Source organism: Erythranthe guttata, chromosome 13, assembly GCF_056151865.1.
Source record: "Erythranthe guttata isolate IM_541 chromosome 13, IM_541, whole genome shotgun sequence".
NCBI classification, from domain to species: Eukaryota; Viridiplantae; Streptophyta; class Magnoliopsida; order Lamiales; family Phrymaceae; genus Erythranthe; species Erythranthe guttata.
The window spans coordinates 12,787,469-12,814,521 of record NC_142545.1 but is presented as its reverse complement, the minus strand read 5'-3'; the positions used below and the strand labels follow the sequence as shown (position 1 = coordinate 12,814,521).

Sequence of the window (27,053 nt, the reverse complement as noted above, 5' to 3'; positions counted from 1 at the left end):
TTGTCTTTCAACACTCTTGTCAGACAATAATTGAACATGAAATACAACCAATACCTACTTTCATTAATTAGGTTTTTGTTTTTACTATTATTACTTTGAGTTTCTTTACTTGTATAATGTGGGTTGAATGACAGCCAAGATCAAGTGTAACTTCAATAAAATACATCAGTTGCATAATACAATAGTATTTCATAGTACCAAAGAAGAAGAATATTTTTAGGCGCGAAGATTTTTTTTACGAGTTAGAATGGAGTGAGATCTATTTCGTCCATCTGTTGTGCATGAAATTGTGTCGGGGCAGCTTCGAACGTGAAGAAAAAAATACACTTTGCCTTTTCAGCTGTCAACAAGCTATTCAAAATAAATTCAACTTGTTTTTCTCTTACAAGCATCTCGCGAAAAAATGATGTTGCTATGCAAAAGGGTCACTGTTTTTCACTGGATTCTAGCTCAAGAATGCGTTCGGTACAATTCAACGACTAACATCAATTCAACATCAGCCGACATGTGGGATCACATTTTGAAGGTTACAATAAACGTAGCAAAAAATCTTCATACATTTTTTAAGTCTTTAATTATTAGTTAATTGAATCACAATCCCTGTGTCTAATCACCTATTAAATAAAATAAAAAAATCGATAATGCAGACTAGTAATTTTGCATTTTTTTACCGCCACTCTGGAGAGCCTACATACAACACATTCAAGTGTATATACGGCTCATAGCCCGTGCAAAACCCCAATGTGGTTGAAGAAGTATTTGTGGTATTATGTATGTCCCATCTAGTGTACCAAGATATCCCTAATAAATAAGCACCATAATAAGGTCATTATTTAAACAAATTACAGCTACGTAAGATAATACTGACATTATAAGGTGATTATTGTTACCTTGAAGTGTGAAAAAACGCTCATTTTCACAATTTTTATCGACGGATTTTGGTGTGATCAATAGCATTTCGTGTAACATAAGCAAAGCAAAAATGACGCGGTTAAAATGCTTTCTTACTTTGTACCCAGATCTGTTAAAATGACTTCGAACAACAACATTTTTTGTGTGATGGCCTAAAATTTTAAGAAACATTGCAACTTGCTGGGGTATAGAGATATTCTATTGGGTTTAAGACCAACCACATTTTCTAAAATGTAACACATTCGGTAAAAAGGTCTGCATGTTCATTCTAAGATTATCACGACATGTTATATCGTTCAAACCAACTAGTGAACACAAATAGTTGAGGTATGAAGGTGTTCGTCCTACAAAACTGTAAGTTTGGCTGTTATTTTGAGAGCGAGACAAACGATGATGATTTTTTGACTAAAAATGTGAATGGGCATCAAGAAAAACAGACTGATATTAAACATGAGTTGGTGCAAAACAATTACGTCTTCTTCCTTTTTTGAAAAATCCATCGCAGTCCAACAATTTCCTACATTAACATCAGTACCTAATATCAATTTTGTATACAATAGATACTTATGAACCGCACCAACTTTTAAAATTAATCATATTATATTGTGTACAGTGAGGATAATCATTAAATTGTGCAAACAAATCATGTTAGATTGCCGCAATATTCAATTGTACCATAAAATCACTGACACTAACCTTAAAAAAACAGCCCCTTAAAAGGCACATGTTAGAAATGCGATTTATATACAGGTGAATATTTTTCAGCTTTGGCCATAAATCGCCTGTGGGAAGTGGAGACTTACACCACTTTTGTAAATCAAGAAAAAATCACACCATTTTTGTTACTCATTTCCACTGTTACACCAAATTGTGTAAATAACCCCTCTAACAATGTTTTGGGGGTATAGGTGTAATTTACCCAAAAACCTAATATCTATTTTTTGAAGCTAAATTAAACATTGAATATTTTCTACTCTTTCAGTTATACATGCTTGCAATAAATTAATATTCGAATATACGACATATGAGAAACACAAAATACCTCTAGTGTTGATGTTTCAGTAGATGCATTTGTTTTCTTAGACTCCGAACCGATCTGTTTGGGACAAATATGAGTAAGTTAAATGGTTTTAGATCAGGCATTGAGTTTAACTTTCTAGAATCGGATATTTCTTGGATGTGTTACGATCTTATTGAACCCGTATTAATATATTATATTTAATAATTAACCTATATATATACAATTTAATTTAGGATTTCATTTATCAAAATTTTCAATTTCCACCGCCTCTATTCTTATTTGCCCATTTTTTACCGTTTTATTTTCTAAAATCTCTTTTTTCGTAAATAATAAATATCAACTGCTAGATGTCTTGTCTTTTAAACTTTATTTATCGTAGAAGTTAAATATAATTAATCATTCACTTTATATTACTTGTAGGTATGTTTTAAAATATTTTATTTTAATTTTGAGATTTTTTTTGTTAACATATACAAGTAAAATATTATGAACTTTATATCTATATATATATATATTTCAGACTTGAGCCCTTCTCTTCTCTCACCGTTCTCTCACCGGAATCCGCTAACTCCGCCGCCCAAATCCCAATCTTCTCCCACCGGAATCCGCCAACTCCCCCGCCCAAAATCCCCAAATCCCTAATCCTCTCCCCAAAATCCCTAAATCCACAAATCCTCAAACCCTAAATCCCTCTCCAAATCCCCAAATCCCAATTCGCACCTCTTGGGGTTTTACAGAAGTCGAAGAAAAATGGATTCACGTTTGCAGGATTATCTTGGAAATTAAGCAGAGGAGGTATTTAAGTTCTTCCTCTTATCTTGCAATAATAATTGAAAACAAAGGACTGTTAGTTGAATATGATTCGATCATTAGCCATATCGAACTCCTTGATTTACAGAAGTCGAAAGTAAGAGGCAAAGGTTGCAGCAGGAGAATTTACCTTCATTGTTCTTCGTTCAGTTTATAAATATGGTACGCCTTCTCCATTCATTAATTAACATCTTCAAATTTATTATCTTTATTTGTTTAGTATTCTCACATAAAATTAATATTTCTATTTACAGCCTAAACGCAAATCTAAAAACGCTGTGGTTGAAGACAATCGTTGTACTATCAAGGCTATGAACCACATAGAAGTTTTGCGCAGATGGCAACCACCTGCGCGGGTGATAGATAAGATACGTCATAATATATATATATATATATATATATATATATATATATATATATATATATATATATATATATATATATATATATATATATATATATATATATATATTCTTTTTTATGTTAGCGGGTTGATCTGAAATACTTAATTCGGATATCGAGTCACAAGACCCGCCCCATAACCGAGTCATTGCCATTCCTAAGATCAAATTCATCGAAAAGATGAACAATTGGAGGATTACAAAATCGAATGCGTGGCCGTGGAGACGGTGCTCTATCCAAATCCCAAACTTGAATTTGATTTCTATACTATGGGCTCTTTTGGTTTTGTTGTTGTGATGTATAAAAAGATAGATAATATAATAATAGGGTGGAGATCATAGTGTAATATTTTAAATCTTACCAAGACATTTGGTAGGTATAATAAAATAGCAACGTGATAGTAGCCCTGTGTTTTGTTTTTGTGATTTTTTGGGATTGAACATGAAATGACTCTAATACCCTTACATCATCTACATAAAATTGCCATTTTCTTATTGTACTTCCCCCAATTCGAAACTCTAATCTTTGCACCACAAATTTTTTTTTAACCCTGAGTTGGCACAAGAACCATCCAACTACTACAAATACGAGCACTTGCCAAAGTGGTAAGAAAAGTAGCTCAACGACCAACAACTATATCACAAAAAATTTCAGCTCTCCATCCCACCCTGTATTTTGTTATTGTGGCATTGCTTTAATCGTACAAACGTCATGGACTAAAGCAAATCCCGGCCGTCGATTTGTGTCATGCCCTCACAGAGAGGTATGTTTTTGTTTCCTGTCATTATTATTATTGTTATGTGCTGTTGGATGATGTATTATTGTGAATTTCTCAAAGCATAATGAAAGTGCAATAAATTTTATTTGTGTATCGTATCTTTTGGTTGAATATTTCATTGATTTTTGTGTGTTGTATATCAGAGTTGATGTATATGAAAAAAAATATTTGCTGCTATGGTTCAATATTGGAGTGCACATTAGTGAAAAATTGGGCATGAGTAGATCCCTAATTTAATTCCATGTTATTGGCTAATTTGGCAGTCAAATATATGTGAAATGTTTGTTTGGATTGACCCACCTATGTGTGCACGGTCCAAGCAATTCATACCCGGATTGTTAAAGAAAATAAACAGCTTGGAATCACAATTGGAGCTCAAGAACATCGAAGGACCAAAGGATTGTTACACCATGTTTGGTTTTCCCCAGTTTGGTTTTTTCTTTGTTTTGATTGCAATTTTTTTTATATTATGTACTTATGCATTAGGGCCTCACATATGTATTTTATAACAATTTAAATTTATGTTTAACCTAAACACTCTACGACAGGGGTTGTATTTCAAATTTTCTATGTTCATCGTTGTTAATTCGTAGTAATGAATATTGTTTCCATAGCTATTGTTGTTGACTCGTAGTAACGAATATTGGCTCATTGGTCATTCTTGTTACATTGCATTGTTTTAGTGTCTACATTAATTATGGTGGATATTTATTTTGAGGTATATACATGTATATAAGTTTGTTCATAAGTTTCATTTAAGCATAGAACTAATAAGATCAGTCCGTAAGGAAACAAGACTTGTACTAAAATTTGATTTGCATTTAGGCATCTTAATTTTCACCATTGCTGCCATCACTTGGTTCCTCATTCCAGACATCTTAATTTTCTGCAATCCAAAACAAGAACAATGATACTTAGTGATAAAAGAGACATATGCATAAATAGTGATGACATTCAATGACAACATTTATTTTGTAGATATGTTTTATTCATAAATATTTATTTATCTTGCTTCAACTTGACCAAAAAATGAAGTCCAATTGGCACCACTGATTTTCTTTCCCAATGCTTTCATTTTATGGCAAAAGTGAAGAAAACCTGTAAACATCACCTCTGCATCCTTTAATTCGAGTTGGTTGTACAATTGAGCCATTAAATTACTACATTATAATATGAGAAAATCAGAAGGATAGAATTAAGCCTATGAAAGACATTTGAGGTGAATGAACATGCATTAATATTCTGCTTAGCAGCTTTTGTAATAAATTTTGTTCTTCTGAGGTGAATCAACAATATGCATAATTAATATCCTTTCCAATTTGACACCAGCCTATCATATCTACATCTCATCCGCCACTTTAGCCAAAATCTTCCACATTCATTTCTTAGATTTTTTCTACATCGTCATTATTATGTTTAACATATTTTTGATCTATAAATTCGAGGCATTGTTTCTTTGTGAAACATGCCAAAACAGTACTAGTATCCAAAAATAAATTGTGTAGAATGGCAAGAAAAAAAACCAATATTTAGGCAAGAGGATTTCTTGTATGAGTTAGACTGGGATGAGAAGATCGATAGCTAATTTATTGAAGCTCTATCGTTCGAGTCCAAATTAGGTAATTTCAAACGTGGAGAAAAAAATGCTTTGGCTTTATTTGCGGCTCAAGAAGCCATCCAACACAAATTTGACATTTTTTTCTCGTACAAACACCTCACCAAAAAGCTTGGCATTTTAGAGAAAAGGTTCAGTACGTTTCATTGGATGCTATCCGTGGAAGGAGTCGTTTACAATGCAACCACTAATGTCGTTACGGCCCCCGATCACGTTTGGACATACATGATGAAGGTAATATTGTTTGTAATTATTTTTTTCAATGTCTACTCATTTAAATAATAATCTCTTTAAACTTTTTTATAGAAGAACACATTATTGTACCTTACTTGTAAATATTAAATTTTTATTCTATCTTATATTTAGGCAAACACATTTGTATTTGCTTACCGACACATTGGGAATGATAAGTACGAAGAGTTGAAAACAGTGTTTGGATCAGCACCCATTAACATTCCACCTCCCGAGCATGAAATCATTATTTTGTCATCTGATGATGACGAAATTACTCATGCTAATGAAGCTGGCCAAGTAGCACCACCCATCATTGAAGATGATGCATTTGATGCCGACTACGTCCAACCTATCTTTGAACACGGTCTATCCGAGAATGGTCGTGCAGATAATGAACCCAATGATTACCCAGTGAGTAGCCGTCAAAACCATGTAATCGAAGTGTCGTCCGAAAAATCGGCAAGCCCGTCATTCAACGTCAACAATTATCTTGCCTATCTTTCTGATTCAGAATGTTCACTTGAAACCAATAACGGCACAACCAACTCCAAGAAAGTGGACTCCCATGATGTTCGTAAGCGCTCTATGTTGAAATCAAAATCGCACAACATGAACAAATACAATCCTTCAAACCCACCCAAAAGTTCATGTGGTTCAAACAGGCCGTATTTGGTTTACACGACTCCAGAAAAAAAATGAAGTTGCAATTAGTGGTACCGACCCCGTGCATGTTTTTGTGTCTAAATAAAAGGTTTAATATTAATTTTTTCATGGTATCTTAGTGTACAAGTGGGCGGCTATTATATGTTGTAAAATAGGGATTAAAGTTTAGCGCGGGCGTATTATATGTGTGTACTACTATAATATATTTAAAAAGGAGGTATATAACTCCTCGTTCGTTTTTTTGGGAAATATGCCAAGCCTTGTAAAATAGGATATGGGAAATTATGCATTATTATCAATGGAAGTATTTGTATAATAGCAATTATGTTGTAAAATATGAATTTACTTTTCCAGAAGCTACATGTTTGATGGTCCACATTATTCTTTAAACAAAAATTATGCATCTAAATTTCATATATATATATATATTATATATGGCATTGTAACATATGATATTCATTTTGATAAATGGTATGCCCACGTATATCATTCTATTGATTTATAAATTAATAAAACAAACAACATAGTATTTTTTATAAGTCATAAGATGCTAAACAGTATAGAAACCCATATATATATATATAAAAGAAAAGGCCTGCCCATTTACATTAAAAAAAAGGTTAGGCAATACATACATTACCAAAAGGGGCCAATTAATATAATACAACCAAAAGGGGGTATGGCCTAAATGACAACCAACTAACAAGTCTGCATAAAAATATAGTGATTGCTTCATAAAGTTGCATATAATTGTTCTAGTAACGTCCTTGAAGGATCATGTTGACCATAGTTGCCTTGTGCTTGTCACTTAAACCGGTGAAGATATCAAGATCTTTGGTATTGTTGCAAACAAACTTCGATATATTAATCTTGTCTTATACAGTTAGATGGAGAATTGTTGCAAGTGAATCAAACACACCTTGTCGTGTTGATGTAACATCGGCCTTGTGCCCAATTCTTTAAACTAGCTCACCTAGTTTCGAGTCTGTTTTGTCGAAGAAATTAGCCATCATGTTGGCTATGCTTTTGTCAAGGTCGTCATCACGTGCACGTTTTTTTCCGGTTTTGCTTTTCGTCTTTCCAGATGATGCACTTTCACCGCTGCAATGTGACATGAAATCAGTGAATGTGTTGTTGTTAGACATTTGAGGTTGCAGCAATGATTCATCATCAACTAACACATGTTCTGCTTCATTGTTGCTCATTTGTAGATCATTGACAACATCGACGAAAGCCTCTGAATTTTCACTGGTCGCACGATCTTTACCAAAGATGATTGTCCAGTCCTTATAGAAAGGCCATGCCTTGTATGCCCTGTATCGCATAGTGCGTGCATTCATGTCTGTCTCTTAAGTTTACACAAATGAAATATATTTACATGAGTGAATCGAATATTAAAGTTTGTGTCAAATACCACGAAAAATACCTTAATGTACTCCTGCCAAACTTGGTCATCAAATACGTCAATAGTATTTGATGAGTCATTCCACCCAAATCCGGATCTCGACATCATCGTGCTCAATAATCCGTACTGTTTTCTCCAGACGTGTATCTTTGAGTGGATGTGTGGATCAGCCTTGAGATCGGTTCCGGGAAATGATTGTGCCATGGAGTGTTCAAGAGTCGCTAGATACCCGGTTTTGAATCCGTTCTCGCATTTCCATCCCCGGTGCACGATGTATTTCAAAGCCACAATAAGACTTTGTTCTTCCTGCATAGTCCATGTTCTCCGTGGCATCGCGGAACGATTCTTTCCCTTTGCTGATTGTTGAGACATTCAACCTGTCTCAATAAATCAACAAAAAAATTGTTATCCATAAACAATAATATTTTAATTAAAAATATGAATAATAAATTTATATTGGATGACAAAAAGTACTGACAACCAATATATGTTACACTAGAAGATCAGAAACAGTTCAAAAACAGCACACTATATTCACTTTGAAATACATCAAAGGGCAAACAAAATAGCATATTACATAAGATGATAATAAGTTCAAAACAATACAACAGAAGACTGGAAAAAAATTACTCAAAGGACATCTGAGAGTTTCAACGATTGGCACGATACTCATTATACATGGACATGGCAATATTGTCCCGCCATGAAGTCCATTGTTGTGATGGTTCAACGTTTTCTACAAGCACTTCATCATTTTCCTCGTTGTCAGTATCTTCATCGCTATCGTCATTCACAATAAATTCAGGGACATTTGACTTTTCATGATCGACATCATTTGTTGTACGTATAAAATTGTGCAAAAGACAACAAGCCATAATAATTCGATTTTGGACTTTGATTGGGTAATAAGCAGGACTTCTCAGTATACCCATCTCGACTTCAATACTCCAAACGCCCTCTCAATGATATTACGTGCCTTCGCATGTTTCATGTTGAAATATTCTCTAAAGTTTCGTGGTGCATCACGGCCAGGACCATATGCTTTAAGATGATATCTAGTTTTTCTGTAGGGTGCAAGAAAACCATTCGCGTTTGTGTAACCGCCATCAACCAAATAATAATTACCTGTAATCGCGAGTAATGAGGTTTTCAAAAGTACTTTCACTGTACATAGTACAAAAGAACTTCTATATAAAATAACGACACATACCCGTAAGAACCTTAAACCCGTTAGGTCTACTAATCGCATCCCGAAGGATTCTACTATCAGCTGTAGACCCTTCCCAATCAGCCAAAAGATAAATGAAATTCATATTAACATCACACACTGCAACACCTTTGTGGTTCCTATATCTTGGTTTATCAACATGAGGAGCTCTCACTTCAATGTGAGTGCCATCTAACCAATTATTATGAAGAATACATACCTCACAAACAATTTCTCCAAATCTTATGCCAGTCGCAGATTCTCAAATCAAGTACCTTATTTCATATAATTGTAAGAAAATGTGTTAAATCGTTGTTGTAGTGGTTAGGTGTTAAGGGAATTTGGTAAAAAAAAAATGAATACGGAACAAAGAATATCTAAGAAAATGGTGAAAAGAGCTTACCAGTCTGCTAGGGTTTCGTATGAAATGAAAATTGAGAGAGCCAATTTATATAAGGTAGGATGGTTATTAACTGGATAGGTGAGGGTATTTTTTTATTTATACAATAATAGTAGAGTGGGATACGAAGCTGATAAACAAAGCACACTAATTTTAAAATGATTAATTATTATTTTATGCATTAATAAAAAGGTGGGCCCATATATCACGCCAACCCATTTATAAAATACCAAATATAAGACTCATGGGTATAATATAATACATACACTAAGGGCATCTCCAATCATTCACAATTTCACCTGCTATAAGCTAAAAAAAGAAGGTTATAGCATTTTATAAGCAAAAAACCCACTCCAACGGGACATGTATATTTTAGCTAGCAAGCTAAATTCTTGTTTACAGCCGCTATGTATAGCTGGTGAGTATTCACAAATGCTAAACAAGAAAATATTAAAATAATGGCCACTAAGTTTTACTGTTCAAGCTCTTTCCCTTTTTTATATGATAAAATACTGACGGTACATATACATAACAATAAAATAATTCAAAAAACAATATAATAATATAAAATTGTAAAATATACATGCTATGGTTGGAATGAGATTGTAAAACACACATGGTATAAACACTATTGACTAGCTATAATAGATATACCAACTCACATTTTAGCTATTACGGCTCTAATAATGAGAACCAAAAGAACCCTACGGGTATTTGTAGGTGGGTATAATAGTCTTTTCGCTCGAAGGGTACTTTTGAAATTGTCTTGTGTGAAGCACTCCTCATTTGTAAACCAGAAGTGAAGCGTTAAAACCAATGTTTTGAAACCCGGACCGGACCGGCCGGTTCGACCGGTTCAACCGCGAACCGCCGCCATGTCCGGTCCGGTTAAATGTAAAAACCCAAAAATGTCAAAAAACCGGGTCAAGTACAAAAAACCCGGTTCGACCGGTAGGAACCGGTAAAACCGGGAACCAGTCCAAGAACCGGGTTTAAACTCAAAAGGAGGTGCCATGGCCGGATCTACTTCGTAGGTGGTCGTGGGTGGCTGAATCCTGTCGGAGAAGAATGTGGGTGAACAAATCTAAGTAGATCTGTGTAGTATGGTCAACCAATCGAAGTGGTTGATGCCATATCTATCATTGAACAAAAGAAAAGAAAGAAGGTGAAAGAGAAAATGAAGAAAAAATGGAGAAAGAAAGTATACGAGGGAAAATAGGGAGAAGAAATAATAAACAGAGGGAGAAGAAATAATAAACATAGAGAGAAGAATAAAGAAAAAGAAAAAAAAAAGGCAAGAAAATGAGAGCTTCTGCGTGAAAACTTGGAGGAAGAAGAAAAAAGAAAGAGAGAGAGGGGGGAGAGGAGAGAGGAGAGAGAATAAAAAAATAATTATAAATTCTATTTTATAAAAAGAAGTGGGGTTAGGTGGATAATGAAGAGTAGAAATAGGGAAGGAAAAATATAAAATATAAAACATATTACATTTAAGGTATTAAATTAATAAAATAATTATATATAAAGAAAAAAAAGTGAAAAATCCGGTCGAACCCCGGTTGAACCGGTCGAACCGTGACCCGGTGGTGTGCCCGGTTCGATGTCCGGTCCGGTTTTCAAAACATTGGTTAAAACTGAACATCAACAAAATCCCCCTTTTCGCAAATTAGGGTTTTTGGTCGCCACCACCCACAAGCAGCAGCAGCAGCAGCAGCGATGTCGAAGAAACGCGGGAGAATCACAAACCCGGAGCCGTTCTTACCATTGGGCTCCGACGCCTTCTCCTCCTCCAAGAAACGCTCGAAGCAACCGAAGAACCACCAGCTCCACCAGAAGCTCGTCCCCTCCGCCGCCAGCTCCAAAATCCTGAAAGAAGCCCTTCTTCAGCAGAAGGAAATCCAGCACGAGGAGGATAACGAAAACAATGCCTCCGACCAGAATCGCGATAATAAGTTCTCGCTGCCCCAATTACACGGCCTCAAAGACAACGACGATGAGGAAGATATCGATGATTTTGAAGGGTTTTCGGACGACCAGAATCTAATTGAGCGATGTGATTTTGAGGTTTGCCCTTCATTTGTTTTAATATACTTCTTTAGAGATTAACGCAATATTTTCTTTTGCTGCAGTAATTTTGGCAGTATGTACTCGGTTTTAATACTTCCCTGTTTTGTATTTTGTGAGGATAATGTGTTTTTTTTGTTTTTTTTTGGCGTACATGTATGATTTTTGGTAATATTTTCTGACGTTGAATCATTTTGTGATTGATAAGGATCTTAATTGCTTTTGTTTCTGTTCAAATAGCTTTTATGCCAGTTTGTTAAAAGCCTGAGTCTTGCACACTTTGACATCTTGTGGTATTAAAATTCTTTTCTTTCGTGGGTCATTTTAAAATGTCTTTCGTTCTCACTTTTCCCTTTTTGTTTTCCCCAACTTTGGTGATGAAATAGGATGAAATTGACGAGGAAGACGAAAAGCTGCTGGAAGCCTTTCTGTCGAAAGACGATCGCCCTCAACGTACATTGGCTGATATCATAGTTGAGAAGCTCAAAGAAAATGATGCCCAAGCCCAAGTTTCTGCAGGTTTGATTTGTAATTTCCTAATAATGACGATGGACTGTCTGGTTTTCGTATTCAAAGTAAAAAATATGGGCATATAGACATTAATGGAAGTTAATTATGGTCGTATTCCATGTAATTCGTTGTAAATATGAGAAAAAAAAGCACCTTCCATACATTATGTTGTAGTTATGTCACTTGCAGGTTACGGGCTATTTTAGCTGATAATGATAATTTGCTAAACCTGATATAGTCGGGAAACTAATTGCATGATGCACTTTGAAATTCTGAGTTTTATGTATTTGTTTGTAGGAGTGCAGCCAATGCCCAAATTGGACCCTGAGATCATAAATCTGTACAAGGGGTATGCTAATAGTTTAGTTTCTCTATTTACTGACATGGTTTTTCTTCGCTCTCCCTCATTTTATCGGTATTTCTTCATTTTTTATAATTGTAAAGGGTTGGCAAGCTGCTCAGCAAATACACCTCAGGCAAGATACCAAAAGCTTTCAGGCACATAGCTTCACTGCAATGCTGGGAGGAAGTCTTGTACCTGACCGAACCTGAAAAATGGTCACCAAATGCAATGTTTCAAGCAACAAGAATCTTTGCTAGTACTATGGGTGTCAAGAAAGTGGAGCGATTCTATAAATTTGTCTTGCTGCCACGTTTGAGACAAGATATTCGGAAGAATAAGAGACTGCACTTTGCCTTGCATCACGCCTTGAGGAAGGCTATATACAAACCAGCTGCTTTTAACAAGGGAATCTTATTTCCCTTGTGTGAGGTATAACCACTTCTAATGTTTTGCGGATTTAAGATTTTTGAATACCAACCTTGACTAGAGATCACAAGGCTTAGCATTTTGCTTGTTGCACACATTACTTCGAGTGCTTACTCGATTAACTGGTGCTGTAAAGGATGAAATTAAATGTAAATTGATAAGCAAATTCCTTATAATGCATGTACAGTTTCCATTTCGACCCATCATAGCTATTATTCATGTTGGATAAATCATTCTAAACTACGCCGATAAACATGCAGTATTTAGATAAACAAATTAATCCAACGAAGGGTTTTATGTATTTTTTCTATTGAGTTGAGTATTCTGGTGTGTAGCTTTAGTTTTTGGTTGTGCGTTTCTAATGAGGGTTTTAGTGGAAGGCATGTGTTCTTTATATACTTATCTTCTTTTAGTAGCATCAATTTACTTTATACGAAAGAGAGAATGTGGTTTTCCTTAATGAACATGGTTATGCTTCTAAAAAAATTCCATTTTTATCATTCCAGTCAGGGACATGCAATTTATCGGAAGCTGTTATTGTTGGGGGCGTCATAGCAAAGATTTCAATTCCTTCTCTTCACTCTAGGTATGGTATCTATTGACCTCTGCCCACTACTTTGTTCAAATCGTCTTTGCATAACCTAAATCATAAAGGTGTTACCGATAAACCCATAATTTATTATACTGATTTGATCGATAAGATTGTCACGTAACAGTCCATTTTGCCAAAATAAAAGAAGGAAAAGTCTCCTAGGAAAAAAAAATGTTCTGTCCTGTTTCCGTTCTTTGCGAGATACTTTATGAAGTAACTTCTGGTACACTTTAATGATTTTAATTCAGTGTTTTCTTCTTTAATTATCTTATGTTTCTGAAATTTACGGCAGCGAGATTGTGTATTAGCACACTTTGCCTTGGTTGTCCATTGCCCTTAATGCTTTCATAGTTATTGCGCAAACAAGTTACTAAAAGATTTCTAGCTTGGAAATGCTTTTTCTTGATACGAGTCATATGACATGTTAAAAGATCACATATTGATACCAAAACTTATGAATACTTATTCAATCCCGTTTTCCGGATTCTCTGGATGTATATGGCATTGTTATCTACTAATAAATCATTGTATATTATTGAGATATGTTAATCTCCTATGTCTATTACAGTGTTGCACTGTTGAAGCTCGCAGAGATGAAGTACGCTGGTACAACGAGGTATTAATTATGTGAAGTTTTTATACAGTTCATAAATTTCATATCTTTGCCCCTCAATGATTGTACCCATCTACTAGAGCATTTCAAGAAGATATGTAATTAACTCTGGCTTTATAAATATCGAGATGATAATTTACTGATGGTCCAGTTACGAGAATTATGACCCCGCACATTTTATTTCTCGAGCTATCATAAAATTAAACCTTCCCATTCTCAATTATTTATTCTGACCACCTGAACAAGAGTTGAATCTGGATGATATGTACTACATTTGCATGTGTTGATTTTACTCATTACACATTCTGTTTCATTTTGTTTTAGGATGTTTTTCTTGCTACTGCTTTTCTTTTTAGAGCTTGCCGTACAAACTTACAAAGACATTTTTCAATTGTTTCGTTTTGTGCAGTTTATTAATGAAGATACTAATTGAGAAGAAATACGCACTACCGTACCGTGTACTTGATGCGTTGGTCGCTCATTTTATGAAATCTTACGATGAATCCAGAGTAATGCCTGCTATCTGGCATACGTGTCTTCTTGCATTTGCACAAAGGTTGGTTTTTTCGTCTCATCTTTCTCTTATTCCCCATAATATTATTTGGTGTTTGCGTTCGGATATGTTCTATTATATGTTTCCTTATTGTCCTTAATTATGTTTGGTGTGCAATGTGTAATTATGTAAAGGTACAAACATGAATTGACAAAGGAACACAAAACTGATCTCAACACTCTAGTCGAAAGACACAGACACAAAGCAGTAAGATTATCACTCCTCTTCCGATTACCGAGCTCTTTCTGTTTGATGTAATAAATAGTTGATTTATCTCTGTCACTTTTTCTTGACATGCAGATTACACCTGCGATACTAAGGGAATTAAATAACAGCGGTAACCGAGGCGAGAAAGCGGATAATATTATGACAATCTATATCCTTTCAAATTTCTCCTTCCAAGTATTAGTTTCATATTTTGTTTTGTATATCTTATTTAGAACTATTATTATACTTGATGGAAGTATTCGATTACTTGCATGATGATTAATAAACCTGATGTAATTGTCAATCTAGTCTATTTATGATGTTTATAATTGTATCTAGTATGTGTTCCTTGATTCCGTATAGCACCAAGACGTCAGCCGATTCAAGAAGACAGGTTTGATATTCCAGATGTGCCAATGGAGGACGACTAATTCGGTAAATGGTCTTCTCTCCCATTTAACCATAAAATACCCATCTCGTTAAATAATCATGTGTCTTATCTTCTTGAACATTGATATTGTTATCCAGTGGATGATTTCTTATTATTCGACTACTTTTTGCAGGTGGTTCAAAATTTCGGTGGAAATTCCATCATTTTTCTTCTACATGTTTTGGGTGAAAATTTTGGGTCAGTATGAGATTAATTTATGCTTATCTACAGTAGTGTTCGTTTGTAAAACCTGGTCAACGTCAGCGTTTTCTAGTCAACTGAAGATTTATTTCTATGCACTCTGAGAAATTACAGGTGACAATTATTCGAACGAACTCTCTGGCGAATGTTTTGATTTTTGTAAACGCTGTCTTTTTCTTTTTTTGGCCGTAGAGAGGGGGGACAAAGTGAGTTTATATTGTACGAGGAGAATGTCTTATATAGTTTTTTCGAAAATGGATTTATTTCAATAATTACAAGGTTATGTTTTAGTATTTTCTCTCAACATTCATAGTTTTCTTTTCTTTTTTCGTTCTTATTTGAAAAATTGCCGTGACGTTACACAGTAAACATTGAAAGGGATTTGAATCGGTTATCGCTCTCTAAATCCCAATACCAAAAACATTGTTATGTATAGAAAAAAGTAATCAAGATCAAGTACCAATTTCCCTTAGTATGGTCGACAATTATCAAGTAACTAAAGAGTTGTTAATGCCGAAAGGCTATGGTAGTATATGGAGTCCCATGAGGTAATGTCAAATTACGAAAAAACTTTTTTGTTTGAGTAATTATAATTGCCCCCTCAACTATGAATCTTTTTACACGTTCATTTTTGCGGTATCAGATTTAGTGAAATCTTTTAAATTATGTGGTATATTTTTCAGGATACCCGTTTTACCATTCGAGCTCAACATTTTGAAACAAGATTATTATAATATGTGTCTTTTGGCTTGTAAATACCAGATGTTTTTAATTAAAAATGGCTTACAATCGAACTAAAGAGGGGGTAAAACCCTTAAGTCATTGTGGTGTTTGATAAGTAATCGAGTTGAGCTCCAACGCGCTTTAATGGAGTTCAAGTAGTTCGATTTTTTGTACATATTATATCATATTTTTCTAATCGAACTCGAGCCGAAATTCATTGCTTAAGAAACAAAAATTATGTGTTCAAGTTTGGTTCATTATGTCAACAAATCGAGCTCAAAAGAGTTTTTAAAAAATAATTTGAAATCGATAATCGAGCAGTTTGATTTGACTTTCATCCGAATAATTATTAGGAGCCAAACGAGGCCTTGGCAAAATTGGTTGGGAATTGGGTGAGAAAGTATAGAATGTAGACATGGCAGTTGACAGCAAATTGAAAAAAAAACGGATGGGAACCTCTTTCTTCGGTTTAATCGCCATTGTCATTTCACCTTTGCTTCCTTCGCATTTGTATCTCCGCCCACCTCTCTCTCTCTCTCTCTCTCTCTCTCTCTCTCTCTCTCTCTCTCTCTCTCTCTCTCTTTGTCTTTCTCTCTCTTATTTATAAGCACCTCTTTCTGCCATACCCTCGTTTCATTTCTATTCTTTTTCACGCACAAGAGAAAGAATCCTACAATTCAATGGCGGCTATGTTGCAATCATTTGGCGTGTCATCTGCCTCAGTTGCCTTCTCAGATCACTCCTCTAAATTATCTGTTCGCTCTCTTCCAGGTTTTTTCCTCTCTCTCTCTCTCTCTCTCTCTCTCTCTCTCTCTCTCTCTCTCTCTCTCTCTCTCGGTGAAATCGAACAGCAATGAAAAAGATTCGATTTTGATTTATTGGGGTGATTTATGTTCCTTGAGCTAATTTGAATAACTGAGCTGCTCTTTGATCCCTTTTAGCTTCATTACACGATCATACAATTTGAAGGATCCCTACATTATACGGGCCGGGCCCTGATATTCATCTTATTTTTCTCTGCTAATTAAATTTTTTGTTATGTTGTTGGTTTAATCAGTCATCAGATCTGAGGCAAGGTCGATTTCGGGTCCGACTAACGGAACTCGCAGGACTCGAAAGATCACCACCACCAACGCGGTGGCGGTCAGTTTTTTTATTTGCACCCCTCTTTGTATTTATGTCCCGATATGTTTCGACTTTCGACTGTCTCGTTTTTTGCATCCTTGATATTTGAACTTGTGTATTGTTTTTTCTATCTTTTGGTGCTTCAGGCGCAGGTCGAAAATCCGGCTTCAGCAGCTTCCAAACCAGGGTAAAATTTCGGATTCAAAACTATGCTTATCTCAATGCTCTGTATGTATGTATTCGGCATTTTGATTGCAAAATGTCGAGAAGTTAGCTGTTATTATCGGCTTGTGAGTCGTACGACGTTTACTGGACTAGCCGATTTGATTAAATTTTTATCCTAATATGTATCAAGTGCAAGTGTGAAACCGAGCTTTCTTAGAGTGGTCTAGTAGTTTTTTTTTTTTTTTTTTTTTTTTCAAATATTAAGTGATGAATACTAGTGTTGTAAATTTGTTACATGTAGTTACGGTTATGATTTGTCTTGCAAAAAACGATGTCCTCAAACTAGTTTAGTTACGGTTACGATTTGATTTTTTTCTAGGCACGAGCTCTTGCTGTTTGAAGCCCTGAGAGAAGGGCTGGAGGAAGAAATGGAGCGGGACCCACGAGTCTGCGTGATGGGCGAAGACGTCGGCCACTACGGTGGGTCCTACAAGGTGACCAAAGGCCTCGCGGAGAAATACGGTGACCTGAGGGTGCTCGATACTCCCATCGCCGAAAACTCCTTCACTGGAATGGCGATCGGTGCCGCCATGACGGGCCTACGGCCGATAATCGAGGGCATGAACATGGGCTTCCTCCTATTAGCCTTCAACCAAATCTCCGACAACTGTGGCATGCTCCACTACACCTCGGGGGGCCAGTTCACAATCCCGACAGTCATCCGAGGGCCCGGTGGCGTCGGCCGCCAGCTAGGCGCCGAGCACTCGCAGAGGCTGGAATCGTACTTTCAGTCGATCCCCGGAATCCAGATGGTCGCCTGTTCGACCCCGTACAATGCAAAGGGTCTTATGAAAGCCGCTATAAGAAGTGAGAATCCAGTTGTTCTTTTCGAGCACGTGCTTCTTTATAATTTGAAGGAGAGAATTCCGGACGAAGAGTACGTGCTTTCGTTGGAGGAGGCGGAGATGGTTAGGCCGGGCGAGCACGTCACTATCTTGACCTACTCGAGGATGAGGTACCACGTGATGCAGGCAGCCAAGACTCTGGTCAACAAAGGGTTTGACCCTGAGGTGATCGATATTAGGTCGCTGAAGCCGTTTGATCTTTACACCATAGGAAATTCGGTGAAGAAAACTCATCGTGTGATTATTGTTGAGGAGTGCATGAGAACTGGTGGCATAGGTGCCAGTCTCACAGCTGCCATAAACGAGAATTTTCACGACTACTTGGATGCGCCGATCGTTTGCTTGTCCTCGCAGGATGTGCCGACTCCTTATGCAGGGACGCTTGAGGAGTGGACTGTGGTTCAACCTGCGCAAATCGTGGCTGCTGTTGAGCAGCTCTGCCAGTAGCGGTGGGATCGATAATTTAAGGTGGTCTGCTTTTTAAGTCTTCGTAAGCCTCTTTTGTCGGCACCGTTTCCGGTTCGTTTTGCTTTGTATTAGAATCGTTTGTGTTTTTCCTTTTTTTTTCCCTTTTTTTTATTCTCTCTATCGGTGTCGATCGTATTTGTTACTAGTTGATAGTTCAGTTAATTAAGAACAGTGGAAGTTTCATGAGTTATGATGCAAACTGCAAAGTTGTACATGCCGTTTACCATAACATGTGGTGGCATTATTATGTTATATTGTTATTTGAAACATTATCGGGCGCTTTTTGATCGGATTTGTTTGTAGTTGACGGTAGACATGAGTACCGGTTCGGTTAGAACCGGAACCGGAACCGAACCGGGGTCAACGGTTCTTTAACCGAACCGGAACCGGTTTGACCGGAACCGGAAACAGAACCGGAAAAATTGTTCAGTTCCGGTTCCCCATTTTTGTAACCGCTAACCGTCGGTTAGAACCGGTCTAACCGGTTTCTTTCATTAAAAAAAAAATTAAATATTAATTATAACTACAGCTAATTCTTTCGTTTTCCTTTTTTTAAGCCCTTTCAATTTCTTTCCTTTTCCTTTTTTTTTCATTTTTAAAACTACAACTAATTCTTTCAAATTTCCTTTAGTACAAAAATATTTTTTTAAAGTATTTTTTTTTAAATGAAGTTTTATAAGTATTCTTTCCACTGTTTCAAAAAAGTTAACTATTTTTTAAAGTATTTTTTTAGTTAAATATAATAATTAAAAAAAATTAACAAATTAAAAAAAAATAATATATATATTATTAAGAACCGGGAAGCGAACCGTAAAGAACCGAAAAAATTCGGTTCGGTTCCGGTTCCTCTAAAATCGGAACCGGCTGTTTGGAACTGGAACCGGAACCAAACCGAACCGTGATCATATCTAGTTGAGTGTCGTCCAATTTTGTATTAGATAAATGACAACATATATATGGCCCTTCTCAATTGAGTCACGCCCCCATTTGAAGCCCATTGGTTCGGTCCAATTGTATTTGGGTCGAGCCCAATTAGTTTGTGAACCGGGTTGACTTTGGCAATTGTATTGAACCAGAAGAATCCACGAGTGTCATGTTTGGGCAATATAATTTAGGATGAGTGTCCATTCGTTAGCCACTAGAATTATTATTGATTATGGATATAGTTGGTTTCATGTTAAATCATTAATTCTTTTTTGCCTATGTTTCTACTTTGATGTGCATGGATGGCTAATATATATATGGACAAATTACACTTTGCCCCCTATAAATTTTCAATTTTCTTACTTTCCCCCCCTACAAATAAAAAATAAATAAATTCTCCCCCTTTAAAATTTTACTCCAGTTGCACTTTGCCCAAAATCACAATATCCAATATATTTTTGGTCGGAATTGTCATTTATCCATCCACTTCAATGGCATTTGAGTCATTTTATTTTTCTCATCCAAGTCCTAGTATCTTTATATTTTATAATAGACGAAAAACAAAACCTATTTCATTAATTAGAGTTTTTTTTTTTTCTCCCAAAATGGATTGTGGAATTGTGGTCCCAAAATTGGGAGAATCTTTAATTTCTTCTCCAGCTAGTAGACCCGTCCTAGAAATGACGCAAGTGCCCTTCAATTTGATGGGTTTGTGGCAATTTACGTGAAAAATACAACGAAAATTGTAAACTGGGGACACAGTGCCACTGGAACAAAATTTCGAAGGAGGGCAATCTCTTTTCTTAACTTGTTGGGGGAAAAGTGCAATTTTGTTCACATATATATGAAATCTGTATTTGGTTGTACCAAACTTTTAGGATAATTTTCAAATGTATAAAATATATATTATTGAAGTAGCAAGCTGGATTATATATAACTTACAAGATATGAAAGAAGATCCAAATGTAATTAATTATCTGATTTTAATTAATATATATTCATTTTGTTCCTTATATATAGATAAAAAAATAGAAAAGCTTGCATGCATTTCTGGTTTATGAGGTTCCACGTCGAAAGACTTTCCACTACCCATATTTAGCATCTTTACATCATATATCTAATCCCACTGCAAATTAATTCCTGGAATTTTATTCTTCTTCTAACTATTTTTAGCTACCTCATTTACTTTTATTGCATTATTATATATTTTTAATTATATTGATTGGCTTTAAAAATATAAAGTTGGCGATTCATGTGGGTGACTCATGCAATGATGTCAATTCATGACTAATTTACACTATACTAATCCCACGATAAGTGGAAAAGCCAGTGTAGGGCCAGTGGGGGTTACGATCCCCTTAAATTTTATTTTTTCTACTATTACTATATATATATATATATATTATAACTTATTTAGTCTTTATATTATGTTCTTATAATTTTTAACAATTTAGTTTTATATAAAAATAAAACAAGCATTTTTAATTGAAGAAACAAAGAAAAATAACAAGTGAATCTAATAAGTAGGGTAAACAAGTTACAAATTGTGTATTGGAACCAACGAGTTCACCCTTGAGAAAGGATGGACTGAAGGCCATCTCTAATTTTTAACAATTTAGTTTTATATAACAATAAATTAAGCATTATTAATTAAAGAATGCTTAATTTATTTTTACTATTTGTCCACCGTACCCAATAAATAATTAATGCAAAAAAGTCATAACTTTTTACTTACATATCTTCTGGTTTTATCCAAGAAAAAAAAATTCAATTCTAAATTTTTTTTGAGGGGCGCTGCTCTTAAATTTGAGTCTAACAAGTAGGATAAAGAAGCGAGTCCACTATGGGGTAGGATGGACCGAAGGCCATCTCTAATAAAAAACTTTTTCACTTTCTTTCACTTATATATTTTTTAAGTCCCATTCATCCAATTTTTACTATTTGTCCACCCAATAAATAATTAATGCAAAAAAGTCATAACCTTTTGCTTACATATCTTCTCGTTTTATCAAAGAAAAAAGAAAAGAAATTCAATTCTAAAAAAAAATTGAGTGGCGCTGCCCTTAAACCTTCAAAAATTTAAATCGACCTTATAACAATATCCTATAATCACCACTCTTGGGACAATCATTACTGTCACTAATTTCTTTACACTATTATTTATTTAAACTTTTTAATGCATATTTTGCTCCCTTGGTGTGAAATCCTGACTTCGCCAATGACTCGCGATGCTGACATGGTATATGTAATCTGGACCAATTATGAAGAGACGCATCATTATAATTACAATTAGGAATAGGATAATAATACTGCAAAAAAATTAAAGGTCCTCCCTCGGAATAATTTCTTTATTTTTCTATTGCGTGTTTGAATTTTTATGCTTGCAGCTTTTGGGGGAAAAAAAGAGGTGAGTTTTATTCATGTGGTCAAACTTATTTTATTTTGTGCTTCAAATTGGGTTAATTTGATGTTTGGTATTCTCAATAAATTGTCGGATTGACCCGCCAAAATTATATAATCATGGTTTATCTTGCTTTATCTTGGCTCATCTTGCCTTCTAATGAGTTTTTTTTGTTGGACGTTTCAAGCTCCAATAAAATAATTGTGTCTCATTAGATTATTTAATCTTATCTTGTCAACCAAACGGGGCCTAAGAGCGTTTAATATACCCGATGCACACCACGTGCATATGTATGCATTAGCGGAGCTACATTGGTTCTAGGGTGTGCAATTGCACACCCTTGAATTTTTTTTATGTTATATATAAAATAGGTTAGGGTGTTTCTCTAATATTTTGATTATAGGGGGTCAAATTGTAATTTTATTAAAAAATAGCAATCTATCATCTCCAAAGTTTCTGATCGCAAGTCCTTCCAAAATTTTAGTCGACAATTCTACCTTTTATTAAAAAAATCCCTAGACCCCTCTAAATCAACGAGGAATCAAGTGTTAAATAATATTTTCATGTAATTTATTTAAAAATATGTAATAGCCCAATATTAATACCAATTTAGAATGATAACTTTAAAGAAATTGAACCACGCGGAAAGACATGATCTAAATGCTATGCTATATCAAAAAAGGTAAATTTTATTTTCTTTGACGGTCCATTAAAGTTTTAAATAACTAAAATCTTAAATTCGTCACTACCTGCGTGTATAGCATCTAACTTTTTTTTTTCTTTCCGTGTATACGTATCGAGGATCCACGTGTATACGTGTTACGCAACAAGATTTACAGCTTACGTACCGGATGAGACGCGTAAATTTAAAGCCCAAAGCCAAGAACGTAACATGGATATATATACACATGCTTCTATATTTAGTAGCATGCATGTATCCATACTTATCAGAAAAAAGAGGAGCATGCATGTCTCCATCAGCTACCGCGTGTGCGTGTATATATATATATATATATATATATATATATATATATATATATATATATATATATATATATATATATATATATATATATATATTTGCGCCTTTTAGAGAAGTAAAAGGCCAAAATGGTGATGCAACCATTAATTTCTTAAATTAAAAGTCAGTTAGAATTATTGGGGACAAAATCCCTGAGAAAGTTATTGACTGGAACTTTGGAGATGTTGTTACATCATCAAATTAAATGCTTAAGCCCCCTATCCGAGGTAAGGTCAGATTACGAAAAAATCTCTCTTTGTTATTGTCATTCTTTTCAAGGGTATGGTCAATTTACAAAAAAAAACCTTCATGTTTGGATAATTACATCTACCCCTCATGAACTATGATTTTTTCTTACAACTCCATCCTTATGGTGTCAAATTCAACATAATCATGTAGATTTCGTGGAATGTGCTCTACTTTATACTCGTTTTGTGTAAAAATACAGTTTTTGATGCACCACAATCTGATATATACAAGCCAAAAAACACATATTATGATCATCTTGCTTCAAAATGTAGAGTGAATGGGATAAAACGGGTACAAAAGTGATAAACTTCCATATAATATCGAAGATTCCACTAAATTTGAGGAGTTGAGGGGGTGATTGTAATTATTCAAACAAGAGGAGGGTTTTTGTATTTGACCATACCTCAGGGATGGTTGTAATTGACCCTTCTTTTCAATTATATATTGTCTTACACATTCACTCTTACATGGTCAAATTTACCTACTGAATAAAAAGTTTTTTCGTAAGACGATACATAGTTGAAGGGGTGGTTGTAATTACCCAAACAAGATCGATTTTTTTATAATCTAACCTTATCCCAGGAGCTGGCTGCAAATTGAACAAAAAATTAAAATAGTTAAATTCTGGAAAACATTACGCACCACATGCATGCATGTATGACTTTTGATAAAATTTGTAAGCAGCTAACAACAATATTCATGGTGATCGATACACTGCAGGATTCACGCTTTATTAATTTTGCTGCTATTTTATTGCGGCCATATATACATTTTTGGACAAATCCCTAAATTTTAGGTTCATATTCAACATGCGTATATATCCATAAATTGACGAATCTATAATTTTGCGAGTACTCGATTTACTCGATTTTTCGAGTTTTGATAGTTTATTTCTAGTTCGTCCTTGTGTAAATTTAAATATAATGACAATATAACGGTCGATAGATTGAATTTGTGGTTTACATCTCTCGTATTATATGCAAACTATTATATACGTACGAGAGAGTATATGTTTACTCAGTTCACCTATATGGACCTATATGGTTGACTGCGGTATCCTTCATTACCAAATATATATATATATATATATATATATATATATATATATATATATATATATATATATACACACACGCACTATGTAAATAAATAGACGTTTTGAACCAAAACAATCACGGCGAAATATATTGTCACTTAGGTGAAGTCCTATTTGGTACTTAATTAAAATAATGGGGTTATTTTACATAACTCCTAGCCACCAAATAAATTAGGGATGAATCCAAGTCCAAATCATCATTTGACATACTCGCTGGAGATGCGAAAGTACTATACTACCCTTATATGCAATTTTCGGCCAAACTGCATTCAGTATTTCCGCACCTGCATTTATCATTTTCGCTGATTTATTTATTATTATTTTCTCCTTTTTTTTTATATTAATAATAAACCTGTTTGTTAAATTTATATATATATATATATATATATATATATATATATATATATTTCATTTTTTTATTTTTTTTATTTTTTTTAATTTTTAAAACAATATGTTTACTGTACTGAAAATAACTACATGTAACTATAGTACCTATAGTAATTCGTAGTTATGTTCATTTTTTTCCCCATATTTTTTTCGATCAATTGTATACACACACGAATATTGGCTTATACAAAAGAAATTCATAAAACCCCAACAAAAATTTACAAATTTCAATATTTTTATTATAAATCACCTCACAACCAATAAAATACAAATCGAAAATACATGAATATACGCATATGTAACTACATGTTATTGTAGTAATGTATACAGTCTGTTGAACAAAGGAGATGTAACTTCAAACAAAAATTTTGACACCTTCAAAGAAAGGATCAATGGCCTTCATTAAGCTGCAATTGCAAAATCAAAACAAAAAAATTACTTTAATGCAAATCAACAAAATTTGAAGAAACATCAAAACACTCAAAAATCAACAAACACTAAGAGATCGAGAGAGAGAGAGAGAGTTTATTGCTGAAAAATGCTACAGATTTAAATCAAACAGATAGTTACTCTTCACCCCCTCGCCTCCTACCAAAACCCTAGACGCCGCTAATAACCACCAACGGTTTCGCGCGCCCACAAATGCAAAATAAATATAGAAATAAATCCGAGAACATAAAAATAAATGAAATTACCATCAAAATACAGATCTCGACTAGAGGAATCCAACGGTGGGTAGCCCGTCAAATTTCGACGGGTGGAACACAAACAAATTAAGCTCCGGCAAGACCACCGTCGTCGAATGAAAAACAATTGCAGAAACAGATCAGCGCTCCAAACTGAATGAAATCACCACCAAAAGAAAGAGCTCGACGAGAGGAATCCAACGGTAGTTAAACCATCGAATTCCGACCACCGGAGAGAGAGTTATGACTCCGGGAAGCAATTTCGCCGGTGAGAGGTTTGTGGAGGCGGAATTTTGAATCTGGGAGAGGAAGAGAGAGACCGAAATGTGTTGGGCTAGGGTTTAATACTGATTTTAAAAGGGTTTTATAGGGACTTCAAGTAGCCCAGAGGGGTATGTCAAAATATTTTTGAAATAAGGAGGATATTATTCCGTAGAGTGTAATCCACTTGATAGTTAATTCTATATAATTTGGTAACGAAGTGGTCTACAAAATAATCCCTAAAATAATATGACTTGATAAACTTTTCAAGAAAAATATCTCAAAACAATTTGAAAATTATTCACTCCTCTATATATAGATATGATTTGACTGTTATATTAAATATCTCATTCACTGAAAACCAATTCTACATTACTTTTGTTTTCTAATTTTTTTTTTAAAATACATTTTCAGACGTAAGATTATAAGATATGGGGTCGTTATAAATAAGCCCATCAATGGGTACTTATTCATAAAGAGATCCAGACAAAAAACTCCTTTACCAATAAGTCCACATATGGTCCAGATTTTTGTAAAGGACTAAAAGAACCCCTTATACTTTAATATGCTTCGATTTCATCCTTAACTTAATTTAACCTCAATTTGACCCCAAATTTCACAAATTAATCAATTTTGACCCAAAACTTTTTTTTTTTCAAAAAATTGTTTTCTTTCAAAACTTTATTTTTCCCGACGAATTTCGGCATTGACTGTTATTTTTTATTTTTTTTCTTCGACGGTTTCCGGCATTGACTTTTTCGATTTTCTTTCCTTCTTTTCTTTCTTTCTGTAATTTTTTTTTCTTCGTTTAAACAATAATATTGTTGTGATTGACAGTAATATAAACTATATTACTGTTAAACACAGTAAAATTAACTAAACTACAGTTTAACACAGTAATATTGCTATATTAATCTCTAGCACAGTAATATTAACACAACAAAATTCATTATTATTGTGTAATAGAGTAATATTACTATATTGACCGTTCAACAAATGTAAACATACTAAAAAGCCAAAATAGTTAATATTACTGTGAGTGACAGTAATATTACTATAACAACAGTAATATTACCATCAACCACAGTAATATTACAATAATAGAAAGTAATATTATTACGTTACTCCGTGAATAACTCAAACATACAAAAAAATCCAAACAAAATAATAATAGTTGACAGCAATATTACTATAACAACAGTAATATTACCGTCAACCACAATAATATTATTTTGTTTACAGTAATATTACAATAATAG

General features: G+C 34.4%; 2 protein-coding genes and 1 long non-coding RNA gene across 5 annotated transcripts; 2 read left to right on the top strand and 1 right to left on the bottom strand.

The window, feature by feature from the left end:
- Window positions 1–8,601: 8,601 nt before the first annotated feature.
- On the bottom strand, window positions 8,602–9,578 carry LOC148765946 (uncharacterized). 2 transcript variants are annotated; one of them, XR_016029297.1, is made up of 3 exons: window positions 9,451–9,578; window positions 9,268–9,322; window positions 8,602–8,965 (listed from the first exon to the last, which is right to left on the bottom strand). It is a non-coding gene; the product is annotated as an uncharacterized LOC148765946 (long non-coding RNA). The 2 variants fall into 2 exon arrangements; XR_016029296.1 differs by lacking the exon at window positions 9,451–9,578 and having other exon boundaries at window positions 9,268–9,396.
- Window positions 9,579–11,071: 1,493 nt separating this feature from the next.
- On the top strand, window positions 11,072–15,698 carry LOC105957103 (bystin-like protein). 2 transcript variants are annotated; one of them, XM_088811779.1, is made up of 11 exons: window positions 11,072–11,508; window positions 11,895–12,027; window positions 12,316–12,367; window positions 12,463–12,790; window positions 13,294–13,373; window positions 13,948–13,995; window positions 14,402–14,548; window positions 14,680–14,752; window positions 14,846–14,953; window positions 15,130–15,187; window positions 15,316–15,655. In XM_088811779.1, the coding sequence occupies exons 1-10, from the start codon at window positions 11,161–11,163 to the stop codon at window positions 15,181–15,183; spliced, it is 1,371 nt and encodes a 456-aa protein (XP_088667905.1). In that variant the 5' UTR covers window positions 11,072–11,160; the 3' UTR covers window positions 15,184–15,187; window positions 15,316–15,655. The 2 variants fall into 2 exon arrangements, 1 of the variants encoding a protein (XP_088667905.1); XR_016029100.1 differs by having other exon boundaries at window positions 14,846–15,187; window positions 15,316–15,698.
- Window positions 15,699–16,530: 832 nt separating this feature from the next.
- Window positions 16,531–19,036, top strand: LOC105957102 (pyruvate dehydrogenase E1 component subunit beta). The gene is made up of 4 exons (XM_012981018.2): window positions 16,531–16,877; window positions 17,164–17,249; window positions 17,378–17,418; window positions 17,776–19,036. Exons 1-4 carry the CDS (start codon window positions 16,787–16,789, stop codon window positions 18,746–18,748), a joined length of 1,191 nt encoding a protein of 396 aa, XP_012836472.2. The 5' UTR covers window positions 16,531–16,786; the 3' UTR covers window positions 18,749–19,036.
- Window positions 19,037–27,053: the final 8,017 nt, after the last annotated feature.